This window comes from Musca autumnalis, unplaced genomic scaffold (genome assembly GCF_047663935.1).
Source record: "Musca autumnalis isolate F117 unplaced genomic scaffold, ASM4766393v1 scaffold_4, whole genome shotgun sequence".
Lineage (NCBI taxonomy): Eukaryota > Metazoa > Arthropoda > Insecta > Diptera > Muscidae > Musca > Musca autumnalis.
In genome coordinates, this window is record NW_027411977.1 from 175,610,884 (window position 1) to 175,626,959 (window position 16,076).

Sequence of the window (16,076 nt, forward strand, 5' to 3'; positions counted from 1 at the left end):
CTCATCTTGAAAAAGTGTCCGATTTCACTCAGAAATCCCCATATACTTTATAGGTTTTCCGACGAATATTTCGATGACGGAATGACAAATTTTATTATACCCTCCATATTACGGTGGAGGGTATAATTGTAAAGATTTCCTTCTTTTCTCAACGTTTTTCATCTCAATTGGCAAGGATTGTTTCTAGGTATTTCCTTCAGATGATAGATTTTAGATAAATCCGTCTAGTATTTGGGGTACAAATTAGCTACACTTTCGATTTCTGGGAAACAAGTTTTGTTTTTGTGAAAAAGGCTGCACAGATGTTTTGCCATAAGTTCTCTACAATATTGACAACAATGTTAACCATGGGCATAATTTGTGAAGGTTTTATTTTACAAAAAGTGACGGTGCATTTACTCCTCTCGTTTGTTCCTTACTATTTGTGCTATTTAAAAATAAGTCATAAAGCCTCTATTTCCCTATTGTAAGTCCCTCTTACAAAGTGTTATGTTGCCGCTTTTAGCCCGTGGGAAAAACTCTAATATTTCATACCAAAACAAAAGGCATATTTAAATCTTTGAAATTGCATACTTATTTTCTTTCATAGTAAGACATGATGAAGACGCTTGTTAGCGAACATTACCTATATTATTCCCTGTAAACATTTATCTTGTTTCCTCTTTAAATCTGATTACGTATGACGGCAAAATGCGTGTAAACGTTGTAACTTACCTTTAGTATGTCAATTGGTCTTGGCCACACAACATTATAATCTCTTGTTTTGTTTTTGTGTTTTTACTCCTCTGAAGGTCGTTCACAAATGTTGAATGGTCACGAAACCTTACACATTTCCCACAACTAATTTTAATAAATAAAAGAATGAAGAAAAGTGGCATAGATAATAACTTTGTATGCTACGTTGTGTGTTATATTTTTGCTTTTGCAAAGCAGTAAGAAGAAATTGTATCCTTACATTAATGAAATTGGCACTCGAGTTAATAATTAATGTTATGACAATCCCTATATCACGGAGTCTAGAATATACTATGTACAAATTGTAAATAGTAATCGTAAACTGCTTAATCGAAACTTGCCTTAAATACAGAGCACGAAAATTTACTTCAAATAAATCGAGATGGAGCAATTAACACCATATTGGGCGCCAATGTAAACGTCTTAGAGGAAAAGGTATTTGTTTTTCCCATAATCACGAATTGTTTAAAAATTTGAAAGCTTTGATCTGGATAAATTTTTTGTGTGTTTTCATTCAATCACAATCTACGTTATTTTCGTTTCATTTTATAATAAACTTCTTCGGACTACTTCAATCTGTTTGTTTCTATACTTGGTGTTGTGCTTTTGGCGGACGACCTTATTCATTAACATGTACACAACTAATTTGTCACATCACGTTCCCATTTTTTTTTTTACAAATTTTGGTCATCATAAATTCTCTTGACACTAATTTCGCTATGCGGTTGAATTTCCTTATTTATTATTTGAAATAAAAAGTAGAAACAAAATTGTGCGTAGCCGTTAACAACTAAACGAGAATTAACACTTCTACATAAAATCGATGAAAATAGGGACCATGACACCGACCCGACATGAGATACTTACGATAATAGTAAAAACAAGTACCTATTCATAAGGCCTTATTTGCGAAATTGTTCAATAATCTGTACGGAAATTCGGAAGGTACATCCTATTTTCATATGACATTATTTCCAAAGAAGAAGAAACAATTTCCCTTTCGAATTTCCCAAGGATTTTCAATTCGATTTCGTTCCGACATATGTCAACCAATCCATCTTCGAGTAGACAAGATACTTCTCAAATATGGGTTCAACCCGATTTAGTTTTAGGTTCTAACGAATGAATGAATGATGACACTAACGGATACATTGATCATTAAATACAAATCTCTAAAGAATAAAATTTAACCCACAGATTGCAATAGGATTGTGGCGTTTCATTTTGAGTCGCATTTTTTGGAAATGAATGACCTTCATCAGTTGAAGTCTTAGATTCGAATAGATTTACTAGATTAAAAAAAATATATTGTATATTCCTATTTAAGTACAGTTGAACCTTGATTATCCGTGAATCGATTATCCGGGAACCTCCATTATCCGTGATAGAAAAGAAATGTTGGACTTTTTTCCATTTCTTCTATTTTTCGTTATAAGCTTCATTGCCCGGGAGTAAAAACACACTTTCCAATTAATCTGATTAATCAAAAAAAGGTAATGAAACGAGAACTCGAAATTCTCCCGTATTACACAATTTGTGTATTTATGGTATCACAAAAACCATGGGGCAAAGTCAATTCAGATGAATCTGATGATGATGATATTATGTATCCTTTTAAAATTTGGTGGATTACCGTAACAAATTTAATAAAAATTGCAGATTTTCATATTATTGTACAATAATATGTAATTTTTACTTAAAAATATGTTCAAAAACTGCATAAAAGCATTGCCTCCATTATCCGGGAAAATCGATTATCCGTAATGCCTCCGGTCCCGACCATCACGGATAATCGAGGTCCGACTGTATACATAATAGCCGTTCTACCACACATGACTAGTAAATTGTCACATCGCGTCGCTTTGTTGAAAATTTTGGTGGTATTATTCTCTTTAGTTGCTTATATAAGGGGACAAAAGAAGTAAATAGATGTGAATGGTTCAAATAAAGAATAATACATTTAAATATCGCACCTGTTCAACAAAAGGGTAGTAACTCAAAATTTTCTACTTTTCAGTAGAGACAAAAAACGATTTATGTTAATGTTAAAGGTTTAATACACAAAAAAAACTATGCCATCGTAAAGATATATTTTTTACTACACTACAGCACTGGATTTCTTTTCATTTCATTAAGTATTTGGTCATATTTCTAACCATTTTTTGAGTTACTACCATTTTGTTGAAACAAATGTTTGTTTTAGTAGAGAAATTATTTCGACTTGTGCCCCTTTAACTGAAAAAATGGGCGGCGATTGATAACATAAATAGGGAACAATTCAAAATACTACTCTTTTGCTGAAAAAATCGCGATGTAAATGCCTAAAACATGTGGGCGCAACTTGAAATAAGTCTCTTTTGTCGATACAGAGTAGTTATTCTAAAGAGATGACAATTGACATATCGGTATTTTTTGACGAAAGAGTAGACAAAACAATGGGAATTTTTTACAGTGGGTGGAGTTGATTATTATGTATCTTTTTTTAATGAAAAGTGAAAATTTCAAAATTTTGAGTTACTACCCTTTTGTTGAACAGGTGCGATATGTGTACATGAAGATACTTAGAATTATCAGTCATGTAAATGTTTCCATATATGTTTTAAGGGGTTACAATGAGGAAAGGATCGAAGTCGGGCAAGGCCGACTGCCACGACATCAATATCATTTGGCGAAATTTTTTCTAGACCATGTTGAGTCACATTTTCCAAATTTCATTGGAATGTCCACCCAATTTTGTTTTTGGGTCGTCAACTACAAGAAATCGGGCGAACATATATTGGAGCTATATCCGAATCTTAACCGCATTGAAAATACTTTGGCGAACTTATTTCTAGTAAAAATTCTGTCACACATTTAACATTTCATCAAAATTGGACATACATAGCGAGATTGGTGCACCAAATACCTCAAATGGGGCGAAAATATATATTTGAGCTATAACCAAATCTGAACCGATTTTAATATAATTCGACAAACTTATTTCTAGTCCGAATTCGGTGACATTTTCCAAATTGTATCAAAATTGGACATAATTTGCGTGTTTGGTGCACCAAATACCCCTAATCGGGCGAAAATATATATGGGGGCTATATCCAAATCTGAACCGATTTTTACCATACACACGAAAAAAAATTGTCAAACATTCGACAGTGATTGTCGTTTTCGAAAGTTGTGCCGAAAATTCGAATAAATCTGTACATATGTAGTCTCTTTTTTTCTATAACGTATTAATTCTTCGTCGCCAGTAGCTACGTTGTAGAAAATTATGCTTCAATTTGAGATAGACACATCAACAAAATCAAATGAACAAATTTCATGTTGACCAGCTTTATTAACGATTTAATATACATCTTTTATTTTGAGTATCAGTGTTCTAACTTCAAACAAGATGATACACGAAATATTTATATAAACTATCTCTAAATTATAAATTAAATATTATTGTATTTTTTTCTTTATAACTGTATGTTTAAAGTTCAATGGCCTTGTCTTTTAAGGAACACATTTTACCAATCATATTGATGTAAATACATATATAACATTGAAAATGTTTTCCTATATTTGTAATGTATGGCTTGGTATTAAATACCGTATTCCATAAAAATAAGTTGGTCCGTTTTATATCGCTGCTCCTATTGGTAAAGACAACTCATTGTCTTAATAAGGTAAGTCACAGTGTTTTAAAAAGATTTAGTCTCCAATGTTTTATGGATAGGGACCTAAACCTAATTCCGGACCATAATGTAATATTTTAAGTACAATTGGTTTTTAAACATTAAGTTTTTATCAAAAGATATGTTCATATATGTATAGATAAGCAATGATTCGTCATTTGGAATATTACATTTCAGCAAAGTTGATATTGGAAATACCTGTTCATCGGTTTTACGTGACTATTTGTTGTCTATTTATGTTGGATGATAGCATAGTGTGTCTGCCTGTTTGTACTGTTTTCAATGGAGCATTAAACCATAGCAAATTGTTAATAATTGTCTTTGATTTTGTTACGTTAGCTAACGCAATTAACAACAAGTAACCACCATGAGAAGACGTTAATAAACTGTGACTACATAACAACTAACCAATATCGCCAATATTTGTGTATGTATTTTTGTTGGGTTGTTGTCGTTTAAAAACAGGTTGTGACGTTAAAATACATATATTGCGGATTGTTTTTTACAATTTCCTTAAGATAATATGAATCAATATATATTTTTAAGGAATATAATTGTATGCGATTTTTTATGGACAATAATTTGTGACCGAAACGGGCGAAACCGCTATATGAGTGGATAATCATTTTATTATTTTATCCTCTGAAAACAAAATACCAAAATATGGATTATTATCATTCCTCCTTTTAAAAAACAAAGTAGTCCTCATAGATAATTTACTTTTAATTCTAACACAACCCGTGTGGCCCCATCAAATCATTCTGTGTGGAATAGGGTTATGACTTTTTTACAACCTCATATCCCTGTGTCAAAGCATGATGAGCTTCTACATAAGATTACATAAAATCTTGAAAAGTTTTTAAAGCTTTTATTTTTCAGAATTTTAGACAATATTTTGAAGTCACTATAAGCAGATATTTAACTGTAAACAAGGTATAGGGACACACGAAATAAGCGAAATGACATAACCATTGGTTTCTCACTATTTTATCGTCGTATTATTACATACGAGTATATATCATTTTATATTATATATAACATTATTTCATATATCATAAAAATTAAAAGTGGTTTGTGAGGGACCTTTTTCAATATTTATGTATATGAAATAAAAGTTATTTTAGTCATTAAGGTCATTCATTCGTGCAACAGGAAATATTTTTTTGAGATTTTTTTTTGCTTAAGTCTGGAGTATTCCCCCATTGGCTTAACTTCATCATTACTTTTTTTCATTTCATAGTATTTTTCATTATTCTCACTACAGGAAATAATTTTTGAGAAAAAATGTCAAAAAGTCATAACCCTAGTGTGGACCTAGACACAAATAAGACACATATGTAGTCGGCTTGTTGGATTACACATTCAACGCTTTTAAAAGAGTATTAAGTGTAAAATATTTAGTTTTGTCCCTAATACCATTTTCAGACTAAAGCATTTTTACAATTTCTTTTTCCACCTTTTTCGATGTTATATTGGTCACTATTCTACTAATACTATTGTTGTTGTTATTGTATGCGAATTTTATTTCACTTTCCATTGAAAATGTTTTTTCTTGAACTTTAGCCTTCACTTTTATTTTCTTATATAGCAACGTTTGTTTCTATGTGAGAAGGAAATTGATAGGATTATTGAGGTTTGTTTGAATAGCATATTTGGCATCGAAAGGTTTGCAGGAATATGATACAGAGAAGCAAGGTTGTGAAAAAGTTATTACCCCAACTTTTGATATAGACCTCATATTTTCGGTATTTTCAATGTTTTCGCCGCATTATCCTACGGAAATGGCTAACATTTGATATACGTATAGTAAAGTGGGGCGATTTGAAAATCTTAAGGGGCGCTTCGGCTTTTTGATTCCTGTGATTGTACTGAGCAAAACAGGCCACTAGTCTAAAAGTCTATGTGAAAATCGAGCCTCCCGATTTTCACTTGAAGTTTTTTTATCAGACTTTTGTCACGTTTTTTTTTTTTTTTTGATATTTTGGCATATAACAGCCAAACCATTGAGAATTTTGATCCAATACTAAGACAAAAATTGTAGCCAAGACAATAATTAAGAACTCTATAGTACATCGCAAAAGCATTTTTGAACATTGTTGAATCCTTTATTTGTTGTTTTATTGTCATATATGTATTTATAAAATTCTGGAATTTTATCCCCACCGGCGTATGATTTATAACAATTATTTTATTTATGATATGGTAGTTATACGCAAGGGGGTATTACTATAATTAATTCACCTTATTTCAGATGCAAGTTCATTGTTTTGCTTCTAACTTTTATAATTTTTCATCGATTTCATTCATCCAAAGACCATTGTAATCTTGACTTTGTAAACTAGGGAAACCTATAGAGAACATATCAAATCCGTATATAGGAAGATTGTATTTTGGCCGACGAAAAAAAAACCCAGTTGTTCAAGTCAAAATCGGGAAGCTCGATTTTCACCGTATATATATGGTCTCGTGGACTTTTTTTGCTCAGTACAATTTCAAGAATCAGAAACGCAAAGCGTCCATTAAGATTTTTTCCCTTCAATACAAATCGCCCCATCTTAACGTATAGTCTTCTTTGGGGGTATAACACCTTCCAGATAGATGTATAAAATCTCTTCATAAAAACAGTATACACATATTTCTTTGCATCACTGTACATTTATGAAAACGTCCATTATTAAGGAAGCTTTATAATGCAATAAAGACTCTTAATATGGGTCAAAATTAAATACATACTCGAAATAATAAAAGTCAATGAAACCTAGTTAAATGCATTCGGCGTTATCAACAATAAGTAATCTTCATCTCAGTCATTTTTATTTGTATAAATATAAGTAGAAGAAGAATACTTAAAATATGTTTGTATTGATGTGTCCGATTCGTACAGATTATCGGGTATATGACTAAGGTGGAAAAAATAAAGATCTACTTTAATCAAATCACTGCTTAACGATGTGTGAATGTGAAGTTCAATGCACACTATGTGCTATTTTTCTTCCTCCTAAATATCTTCAAAAGAAGCGGTGAATCTTGTACATTAAAGGGAATATTTCGAATAACAAATTTAGTACTAACATAATGTAATAAAATTTAAAATTTATTGTAAAACTGTTCCTATTTATAAAGCGAAAAATTGAAAAAATTACATAACTTTAAGATTCTTGCAGGTTCTGCAACAAAGTTTTAAAATAAACTTTCTTATTTTTTGTTGCTTTTTTGCTTTATAAATGTGTAGATGCAATTATATATGCATTTATGTGTGAAACCCTCATAAAGTTTGAGGGCATTGTTTGCCCATTAAAGCTTTTAACTCTTTTATATTTTTTTTAAATATTTACCAAACCTTCTCGTCTTTTAATATCTTTGTGATAAGCAGTTTACATAGAATGTCATAATATTTGCTTTAACGGTAACTTAAATGTGAACGCTAGATGAGGTGGTATGGTATACAGCGGTACTACCATGTAATGATTTCATTATTAACAGGAGAAGAGAGCATGAACATAAAGCTTTAGATTATTGAAATAACAAGTAAAAAAATATCAGTTGAAATACAGACTATGACTGTACAAAACTAAATAGCATTTTCTAAGTTGACAATAGAAGTTTTGTAAGTTTCCTGCGTACATTTGTAGACGTATGTAATTATACCCTACACCACTATGTGGGGAGGGTATTATAAGTTGGTCTTGGTCAAAAAGTTTGTAACGCATCGAAATAATGGTCGTAGATCCATACTTATATACATCAAAATGTATGTCTCGACGAGCTGAGTCAATCCGGCAATGTGTGTATGTCCGTCCGTCTGTACATCTAAACCTTGTAATCACGCTACAGGTCGCAATTTTGTCGGATCGTCACCAAATTTTGGTGGTTAATAGGGCTCCAAGATAGCATATTGGGTTTGATGATGATCGAATAATATTCAATAGTCGGAATGTGCAAAAAACTTATGTGGACAAAAATGCAAAGTTTTATTGTTATGTGAACATCTCCGCTTTTAGTAGTCGTATTCCAAAAGGGAAGCCCGTCAATGGAAGAGAAAAATATCACCTTTATTATGATGAAACATCCCACTTTCCCATTTTTTTATTTGAATTGTAGTGACGAATACCTCAGCTTTGGTTGGATGTATTGCAACAATGAAGATATTCTGAGCTTTAAAATGTTCCGAATTGCATTACCAAAATTGGTGAAATGGTTGTAATGTTGAAAAAAAAAATTGGGATATCCCAATTTCCAATTTATGGAAATTTATTTCCATGTCAGATATTTCTGCTTCTGTTGGACATATTTCAAGGAGGGAGCTTGATGATGAAACTAAACACTCTGAGCTTTAAATTAAAACAAAATGTGGCATTTATGGTAAATTTTCAAAGTTATTGCAAAAGGCTCTAAGCTATCACAATTTTAATATTTTGAAGTTTTTACTTTAATGACAAATACCTCTACTTTTATTTGGTGTATTAAAGACACGTAAAATGCTAATCAAGAAGACCAGGAAAGCTTTCAATCAGTACCAAGTAGATGTCGACAGTAGTCAAATATAAACTTAAATATTAATTATTTTGGTTCAGTTCGCCTTAAGTCCCTTTTTATAAAAGCCAGATAGGTTAAAACTTTAGTATCTCCCTTAAGTAATTTTTATAAAAGCCAGATAGTCGGTCCCGTCCCGACTATAGCCTTTGCTCACTTGTTTTACTTATATATGCAATCAAAATAGTCTACACAAAAAACCACAGACCCTTTTATATTGCAAAAATACGAATTTTGGGAATTCGGTCATTTCAGGAAGCATGGACATGCCCACGAAAAAAATATATCATTGTAATGAATGAATATATCATTGTAAAGAACATTTTATTTGTTGTTTGTGCATCTTGGAAATTGATTTAAGTTTGAGAGAATTATTACCACGTTTTACGGTTGGAACAATTGTCAGTATCTCCTTTCGCCAGTTATCGTACCCACCGGCCATTTTAGTTAGCCACAGTGGAACTTTTAAATCGTTTGGGCCATTGTGTTTGACGGCATGAACTTGCACATGAAAAACATTATATCACTGTAAATAGAACCACGGTCAAATTTTAAAAAAGATCTTCGCACACACCTAAAACAGCACTTAAGTGTTCTCGGCGCGGCATTCTGACAAGTTTGAATATTATTCCATTATATGTGATCAACAAGGTTTCTTTATCTGCACCCTAGTGCTGCCGGCTAGGGACTTAAGGTCCTTGTTCCTACTTTTCTGTTTGTCGCAGATAGCTGTGGCATGCGAGGACGACGTGAACGTGCTGTCGAATGTGAACCCTAGAATTTTTGGGTAGTTTGTGGTCGGAATTCTGCAATCATCGATCACGACATGCAATCTCTACCTGCGCCGTTCATGTGGTGAACAGAGTGGCCGTAGATTTAGTGGCGGATATCTGCATATTCCTCGTGTGGAAAAATATGGTAAGGTCGGTTAAATAGGAGTTCAGTCTTTCATAGATGACTTCAGGGAAGGTAACTGACACCAGGATCGTGCAATCATCCGCATACGTTAAGATCTCGATGCCGTCCGGAGGGGCGGAATACAGGAGAGCTAGAGGTTAAATAGTTCACCCCACCGTGGGGAACTGTTTCACTCACGAGGTTTGGACTTCTTGTTCCTGAATTCCACGTACGACTGGCCTCCACACATACAATTGATTATTCAATGTTTCAGACTTGGCCTGAGGGTTGTCTACTCAATGTCCTTAAACAGCGTGGAGTGCCTGACAGTATCAAAGGCTTTTGATAAGTCGAGCGCCACCATCATTGTTCTTATTATCCTGGCTTATCCTGGTTGAGTCCTCGGCAAATATGCGTGGAGATGGCGTGCTGTGCTGCTTACGGAATTCATGCTGATAATCGGCAACTGGATAACTATTTCTGACGCTAGGGAGGACTAAGGCCTCAAGGGCCTTTGCTACGGGCCACAAAAAACTAAATCGGCATGTCACTCCCGGGGGTGCTGGACAAACTGTCGATTGAAATAAATTGTGCGCCTCTTCAAGTTATTTCAATCGACAGTTTGTCGAGCAGCACGTGAGTGACAGGGCGAAGAGAAGAGGACTATTCAAGTAAAAGTCAGCTTCCACTAACAATTGTTATAAAATATCAAGTAAACATACACACATAATGTATTCGAAATTATGTAGTTGTTTTTAACACTTAAACATTCTAAGTGATCTATAAATATTACACATATACGATAGATATTTCAAAATCTTACTTAAATTTTAGCACAATGTTAATTACATTTTTTAACATTCATCAACAAAATGTGTGTCTTTATTTGAAACAATTTGCCTCTAATTGACATTCATATGACGATGTTGTAAAACACAATGTTCAGCTGTATATATATGTATGAATTTTTGAAATATATACATTTGTTATAACACATGTGTATATTTAAAGAAATACTGTCTCATTTATATTGTTTTTTGTTTGTTGTTGCATTACAAGAACAATCTGGCTATTTTTAATCAAATGATTTACTTGTACGCAACAAATTTATTTTGTAGGCCGGCCAAGGTTTTGTTTATTTTTAGTTTGATGGAATATATTTCAACAATATTTTCAAATATGTTTTATTTAAGCTTTTAATTTATAGACTATTAAATATTTTATCTCATTAAGGGATTTATGACAGGTACAATCGGTTCCAGATTATTGTAACTTAGGCAAATGAAAAGGTAATGGGTTTAACAAGACCCGTTGTTGTTTTCTTATTCTATTAGAATACAGTGTATTTATTCACTTTTCATAATATTCTTTGCACAAAAAGACACTTAAAAGATTGCAGTTTATAAAAATAAAATATTTTATTTTTGAAAAAAAAAAAAAATAATGGGTACATTGCATAAATTATTTTTTAGAAACCTTGGCAGAGCCTTAATAGTTTCTTTCAAAAAATGCATTCTCTCCATTTCATCCAAACACCCAATAGTAGTACACAAAACTAGTAGACAAGTTGAGATATAAAAGAATACTGGATAAAAATAAAATAAATATATGAAACTGACACTCATTGTCTGAGAATAGAGCCATATATGAAAATCACCCATAGCTTCATTTATCTTGTTATTGTGACTAACAGCAAGTTTGCAAAACAACAAAAATGTATCTGTGTGTGATTCAGTTATCTGGTTTAAGAATAGAAAAGCTAAGTTGTTCAGTTGTTGCCGTAGCTTCTTCTTGTTCATATCAATTTCTTCGCTTTAAAAATTTATATTTTATTTATCACTTTGATTAAACAATTAAGTTCTAAACGGTCATTGCGGTCAAATGAAAAAGAAAAATAATGTTTCATAAACTAAAAGGTATACAAAATAAAAGTTTTTACATGGCTTAAGATAAACTTGAAAACAAAAAAAAAAAAAAAATATTATTCTTCTAAAACGTTACTGCACGCAAAATCAATACTTATTGGCCAGTTGTGAATCATCAGTAGTGAGAATAAAAAAGAGTTTTGTGGCAAAATAACTATTATGTCAACATGTATACATATATAGAATTTTTGTACTAAAATTATTCTAGTGCAAATAACAGATTTTGTGTATCAAAGACATACTACATATTTGTACATCTCAGTACAGTAATTTGTTAGGCATTGTTGTTAGCTTGCAAGTATCCAATTTCACATATCCGCTTGTGTTTCATTGTCAAATTCAATGCCAGACGAAAATTTGAGTTTTTGGGAGAGCGGAGGCAAAGGAATTTCCTTAAAAATGTTCAACACGTAGCACAAGAATAAGCTCTTATTGGAACTTAATGAAAGCTTTTGTGGTTTGTCTTTCCTAAAGTAAAATACATTCTTTAAATTTCGAAATTAATTGATAACCCCTAGTCGTGCAGCCCAAAAGACTTCGTTTTTCATTTCTTTTCAAGAAGACGACCAGTCCTTTTTACCAGTAACCTGAAAAGCGCATCTTGATAAACATTTAATAATTTTTTGATGAAAACTACTGTTTAGTTTTGTGACAAATGACCGCCTACGAAACACTGCTAAAAAGCACAAAAGTAATAGCGGATTTTATTCTCATATAAAATAAAAATATTTAAAAATGTCTTACTTGTTATGAGAAAATTTATGCATAAATCGTTAACAGCATCTTAACATCACCGTCAGTCTATCTTTTAGTTGCAGTTTTATTAAACTTTTTTCATAAAAACTTGTTTTTTCATGGCCTCCATTCTTTTATTCTATTTATTTTTCCCATTTTTCTACCACAAAACAAAGCTACGACATAAAATAAAACTCACAACATAGTGTTCTACATCCTTGTAAAAGTTCAGTGCAATGTTTACAATACTTTTAGGTCGAGCAAATTAACAATTGTTAATTTATATGTTGCAAGCGCCAAATTTTCTTTTGTTCGTTCTGTCTGTCTTGTCTGAATACCGAAAAAAACTCCAAATATAATTACAAATGAATTTTTAATAACATAAACATCGTCATTGCGAAACAACGTGAAAATGTCGGAAGATTCAGACTATCTGTACGCATTGGAAATGCGAAAACGTCTCAATGCCTTGGAAGGAGAAGGTGATAGTGACATCGAGGAAATTGATTTTAAAAAACCACCAGCAAAGAACTTTAGCATCAAAAACAAAAAACCACTACAGATCAAACGTAGTAATCCACATTCGAATTTGGATGAAGAATTCCTGAATCGCACCCAGAACCTGGTGCATCCTCAATGGAAAACACTCGATCCAACACCAGATATTTTCTCATTGTTTGGGCAGTTTGATACGAAATTTTTCCAAGGGCGTTTGAAATGTGTCACCTTGGAGTGGAGTAAACGTATGTACAGCTGTGCTGGCATTTGTTACTCGCGTCGTAATCGCTTGGCATGGATATTACCATACGTCTAAGTGAACCACTGCTAACGTTAAGGACTCGCAAGGATTTGGTTGAGACAATGTTGCAATTGTTAGGGTTAACCCTGTGGTAAATCAAACTTTCATGTATTTTGTTGTTGTGGTATTGTAAACAGTTGTAGATCTATAATATTAACAATATGTATAAGATCTACTTTACCACCATGAGTGAATACCGCTAATGTTGCAAATATATTTTTTGGTTTGATTCCAAAAATTAGAAAAAAATATTTGAAGTTCTCCAACTATTTCGCTAAAATCCCATACGATAAATAATGTACTCTACTAAAACTACATCAAGAAATGTGGTTTACCATCGCAAAAGCTTAGTGGCATTCTTTTATAACTTATAACGATAGGAAATTAAGAATAATATTCAACTTACAACAGTCAGAAAATATGAAAATTTAGCAGCCTTTGTGTGCCGTCACAATGCCAAAAACCTTAAAGTGGGTAAATGTGCGCAATGTGCATACGATTTTGATGCGCATACGGTTTCATTGCCGCCGATCAAAATCACGTCAATATACATCTATTTCAAACAGATTCTTTAAGAACCGCGGATGTGCCTCCACATTCCATTTTTGGTAAAAACCCATATTACTCGCGAATCTCTGTAATTTATGACACTCGTTTTCGCACATATTATAATCGCGTATAAAGGATTCCATTTATGTAAAAAATATTAAAGAAAATCGCTGTTTAATACGCGGATTTGTCAAAATAAATTCTTGCTGATTTTCCTATTTCCAAGGTATCTACATATATCCGCGGTTTTAGTGTGGGTGGATTCGATCGCGGAAGGTCTCATGAGATCCGTCGCGTAAAAAAATTAATCAAAGGAAATTGAATGGCACTTGGAGTCTTTAGACTCCAATTACTAGGATGCTGTAAGGAGCATACTCATGAGATATGCATTAAACGACGTAAAATCACGAGTTCTATAACCCTATTATGAGTTTTGAATATTATCTTGTTGTGCGTCCGAATTATTAAAAAAATTCAAAAAACCCCGAAATTTCGGCTTCAAAATGTCAGCATCAATTTTAGTCGGATGCAGTGGATATATCGAAAAATGATACACTAGTATCACAAGCTTAAAGAAGCTTCGTGGGACTTAGTGCATAATGAATTGTAAAACTGTTACATTTGAATAAAATAAATATATTGTCCATGGAGTATTTTTTGAGTCTTTCTTTGGCCATAGGTCTATAAAATGTAAGGTTAAGCCAGAAATCGAAAGGGAGCATAAAAAAACTTGTTGGCTTCAACCCATTTTTGCCTATTTTTCTACATTGACGCCAACACAACTTCCACGTAAATTAATTTTAATGGTCGACCTTATGGGATTCCTCCTAAAACACTTCATTTTAAAGAATTTCAGTCATGCTATATAGAATATGTTAACAGTTCGCGAATTCCGAATGGGTGAAACTCGGATTCATCGATTGTAAAACATTTTGGTTTTTGCCATATACTTTTCAGGGTCGTGGATGAATATTTTAATGCGTTTCAGACGGAAAAACAAACCTGTCATACAAACAAAACTCAGCAAAATTGTTTTTTCACAACGGTGCACAGTGGTCAATATATAATTCAGATAGGTTTCTGAAATTTTGAACAAACTCAAATTTTGCACCACATTTTCGAAGCAAGATAGCTGTAATTTGGTACTTAGGGTTCCTAGTAGTCACAAAACATTTCCACCAAAAATTGTGGACATAGGTCCACGTTTTGATATAGTCCCCATTTAATCGTACCCCGATTTAAGTTATTTTTAATATCATGAAATATTTCAATATGGATCTATATTTCGATGTAGCCCAAATTTTTTTTGTTTAAATCTGATGTAGCAACGTTTTTTGTATTTGATAGTGAATAACTGAGTGAATATTTACAACAAATGAAAAGTAAAAACAAAATTTTAGTCAGCAGAAAATATTTCGCAATTTTATAGTTTGATTTTTTGACTTTTGCCCTGCTAGATCAGTGTGCGGCGTCGAATACCCAGAGAATGAAATAAAATTGTCGAAGAAACGGGAATATTATTGTCCAGTCTATAAAAACTATTGTTGGATATGACAAAAACTATTGTTATAATTAACAAAAACTATTGTTGTAATTGACAAAAACGATTGTTGGAGTCACAATACTACATACGGAATTTAACAATATCTTTACAGTACATATTTTGCATATAGTTAGACCAAACGAAACTTTCTTTTGATCTGGCATTTTACTTGCAACTTCAAAATATAACCTACATGCGCATTATCAACAATATAAAAAAAGTTTAATGGTAGCCACCGGTCTCTCTTTCGGCCAATTCATCTACTATTCATCCATTCGTTAGCCATTCCATTGTGTGTATTTTCACCTAATAACCGTTAACTTTAAGCTGGCTTTAATTATAAATTATTGTTTCTTTCTTTTGTTATTGTTTTATTTGCTTTAATTTCTTATGTTTGTTGGTGTAATTGGTGGCGGCTATGGTTCACGTTGTAAAGTTTTTTGTTTAAAATATGAGATTATATCGACACCTCCAAATAATAGTATGCTAAGTCTAAAAAGTGAGTTTTGCAGGAGAAGCTCTCAAAGTGTGGACATTTTTTTGAACTTCAGTACTATGCTAAGTCAATATTTGTTTATAACTTCTGTTCGGATCGACCGATCATTACCAAAATTTGAAAGAATTTAAGTTAAAGGACGTTCGACACCTCCAAAAAATAGTTTGCTAATTTTGAACATTGAGTTTTG

General features: G+C 32.5%; 1 protein-coding gene across 13 annotated transcripts in view; it reads left to right on the forward strand.

Annotated features, from left to right (window-relative positions):
- The window catches only part of LOC141402391 (uncharacterized), a 48,854-nt gene that overhangs the window by 16,189 nt on the left and 16,589 nt on the right, over positions 1 to 16,076 (forward strand). The window contains exon 1 of one of the 13 annotated variants that reach the window (XM_073983512.1): positions 11,592 to 11,755. The exons of 11 other annotated variants lie outside the window; for them this stretch is intronic. In XM_073983512.1, coding sequence (XP_073839613.1) covers positions 11,737 to 11,755 — 19 coding nt within the window. In that variant the 5' untranslated portion in view covers positions 11,592 to 11,736. Of the gene's footprint in view, positions 1 to 11,591; positions 11,756 to 16,076 lie in introns of those variants that run through there. One more of the 13 variants, XM_073983509.1, reaches the window with a different exon arrangement.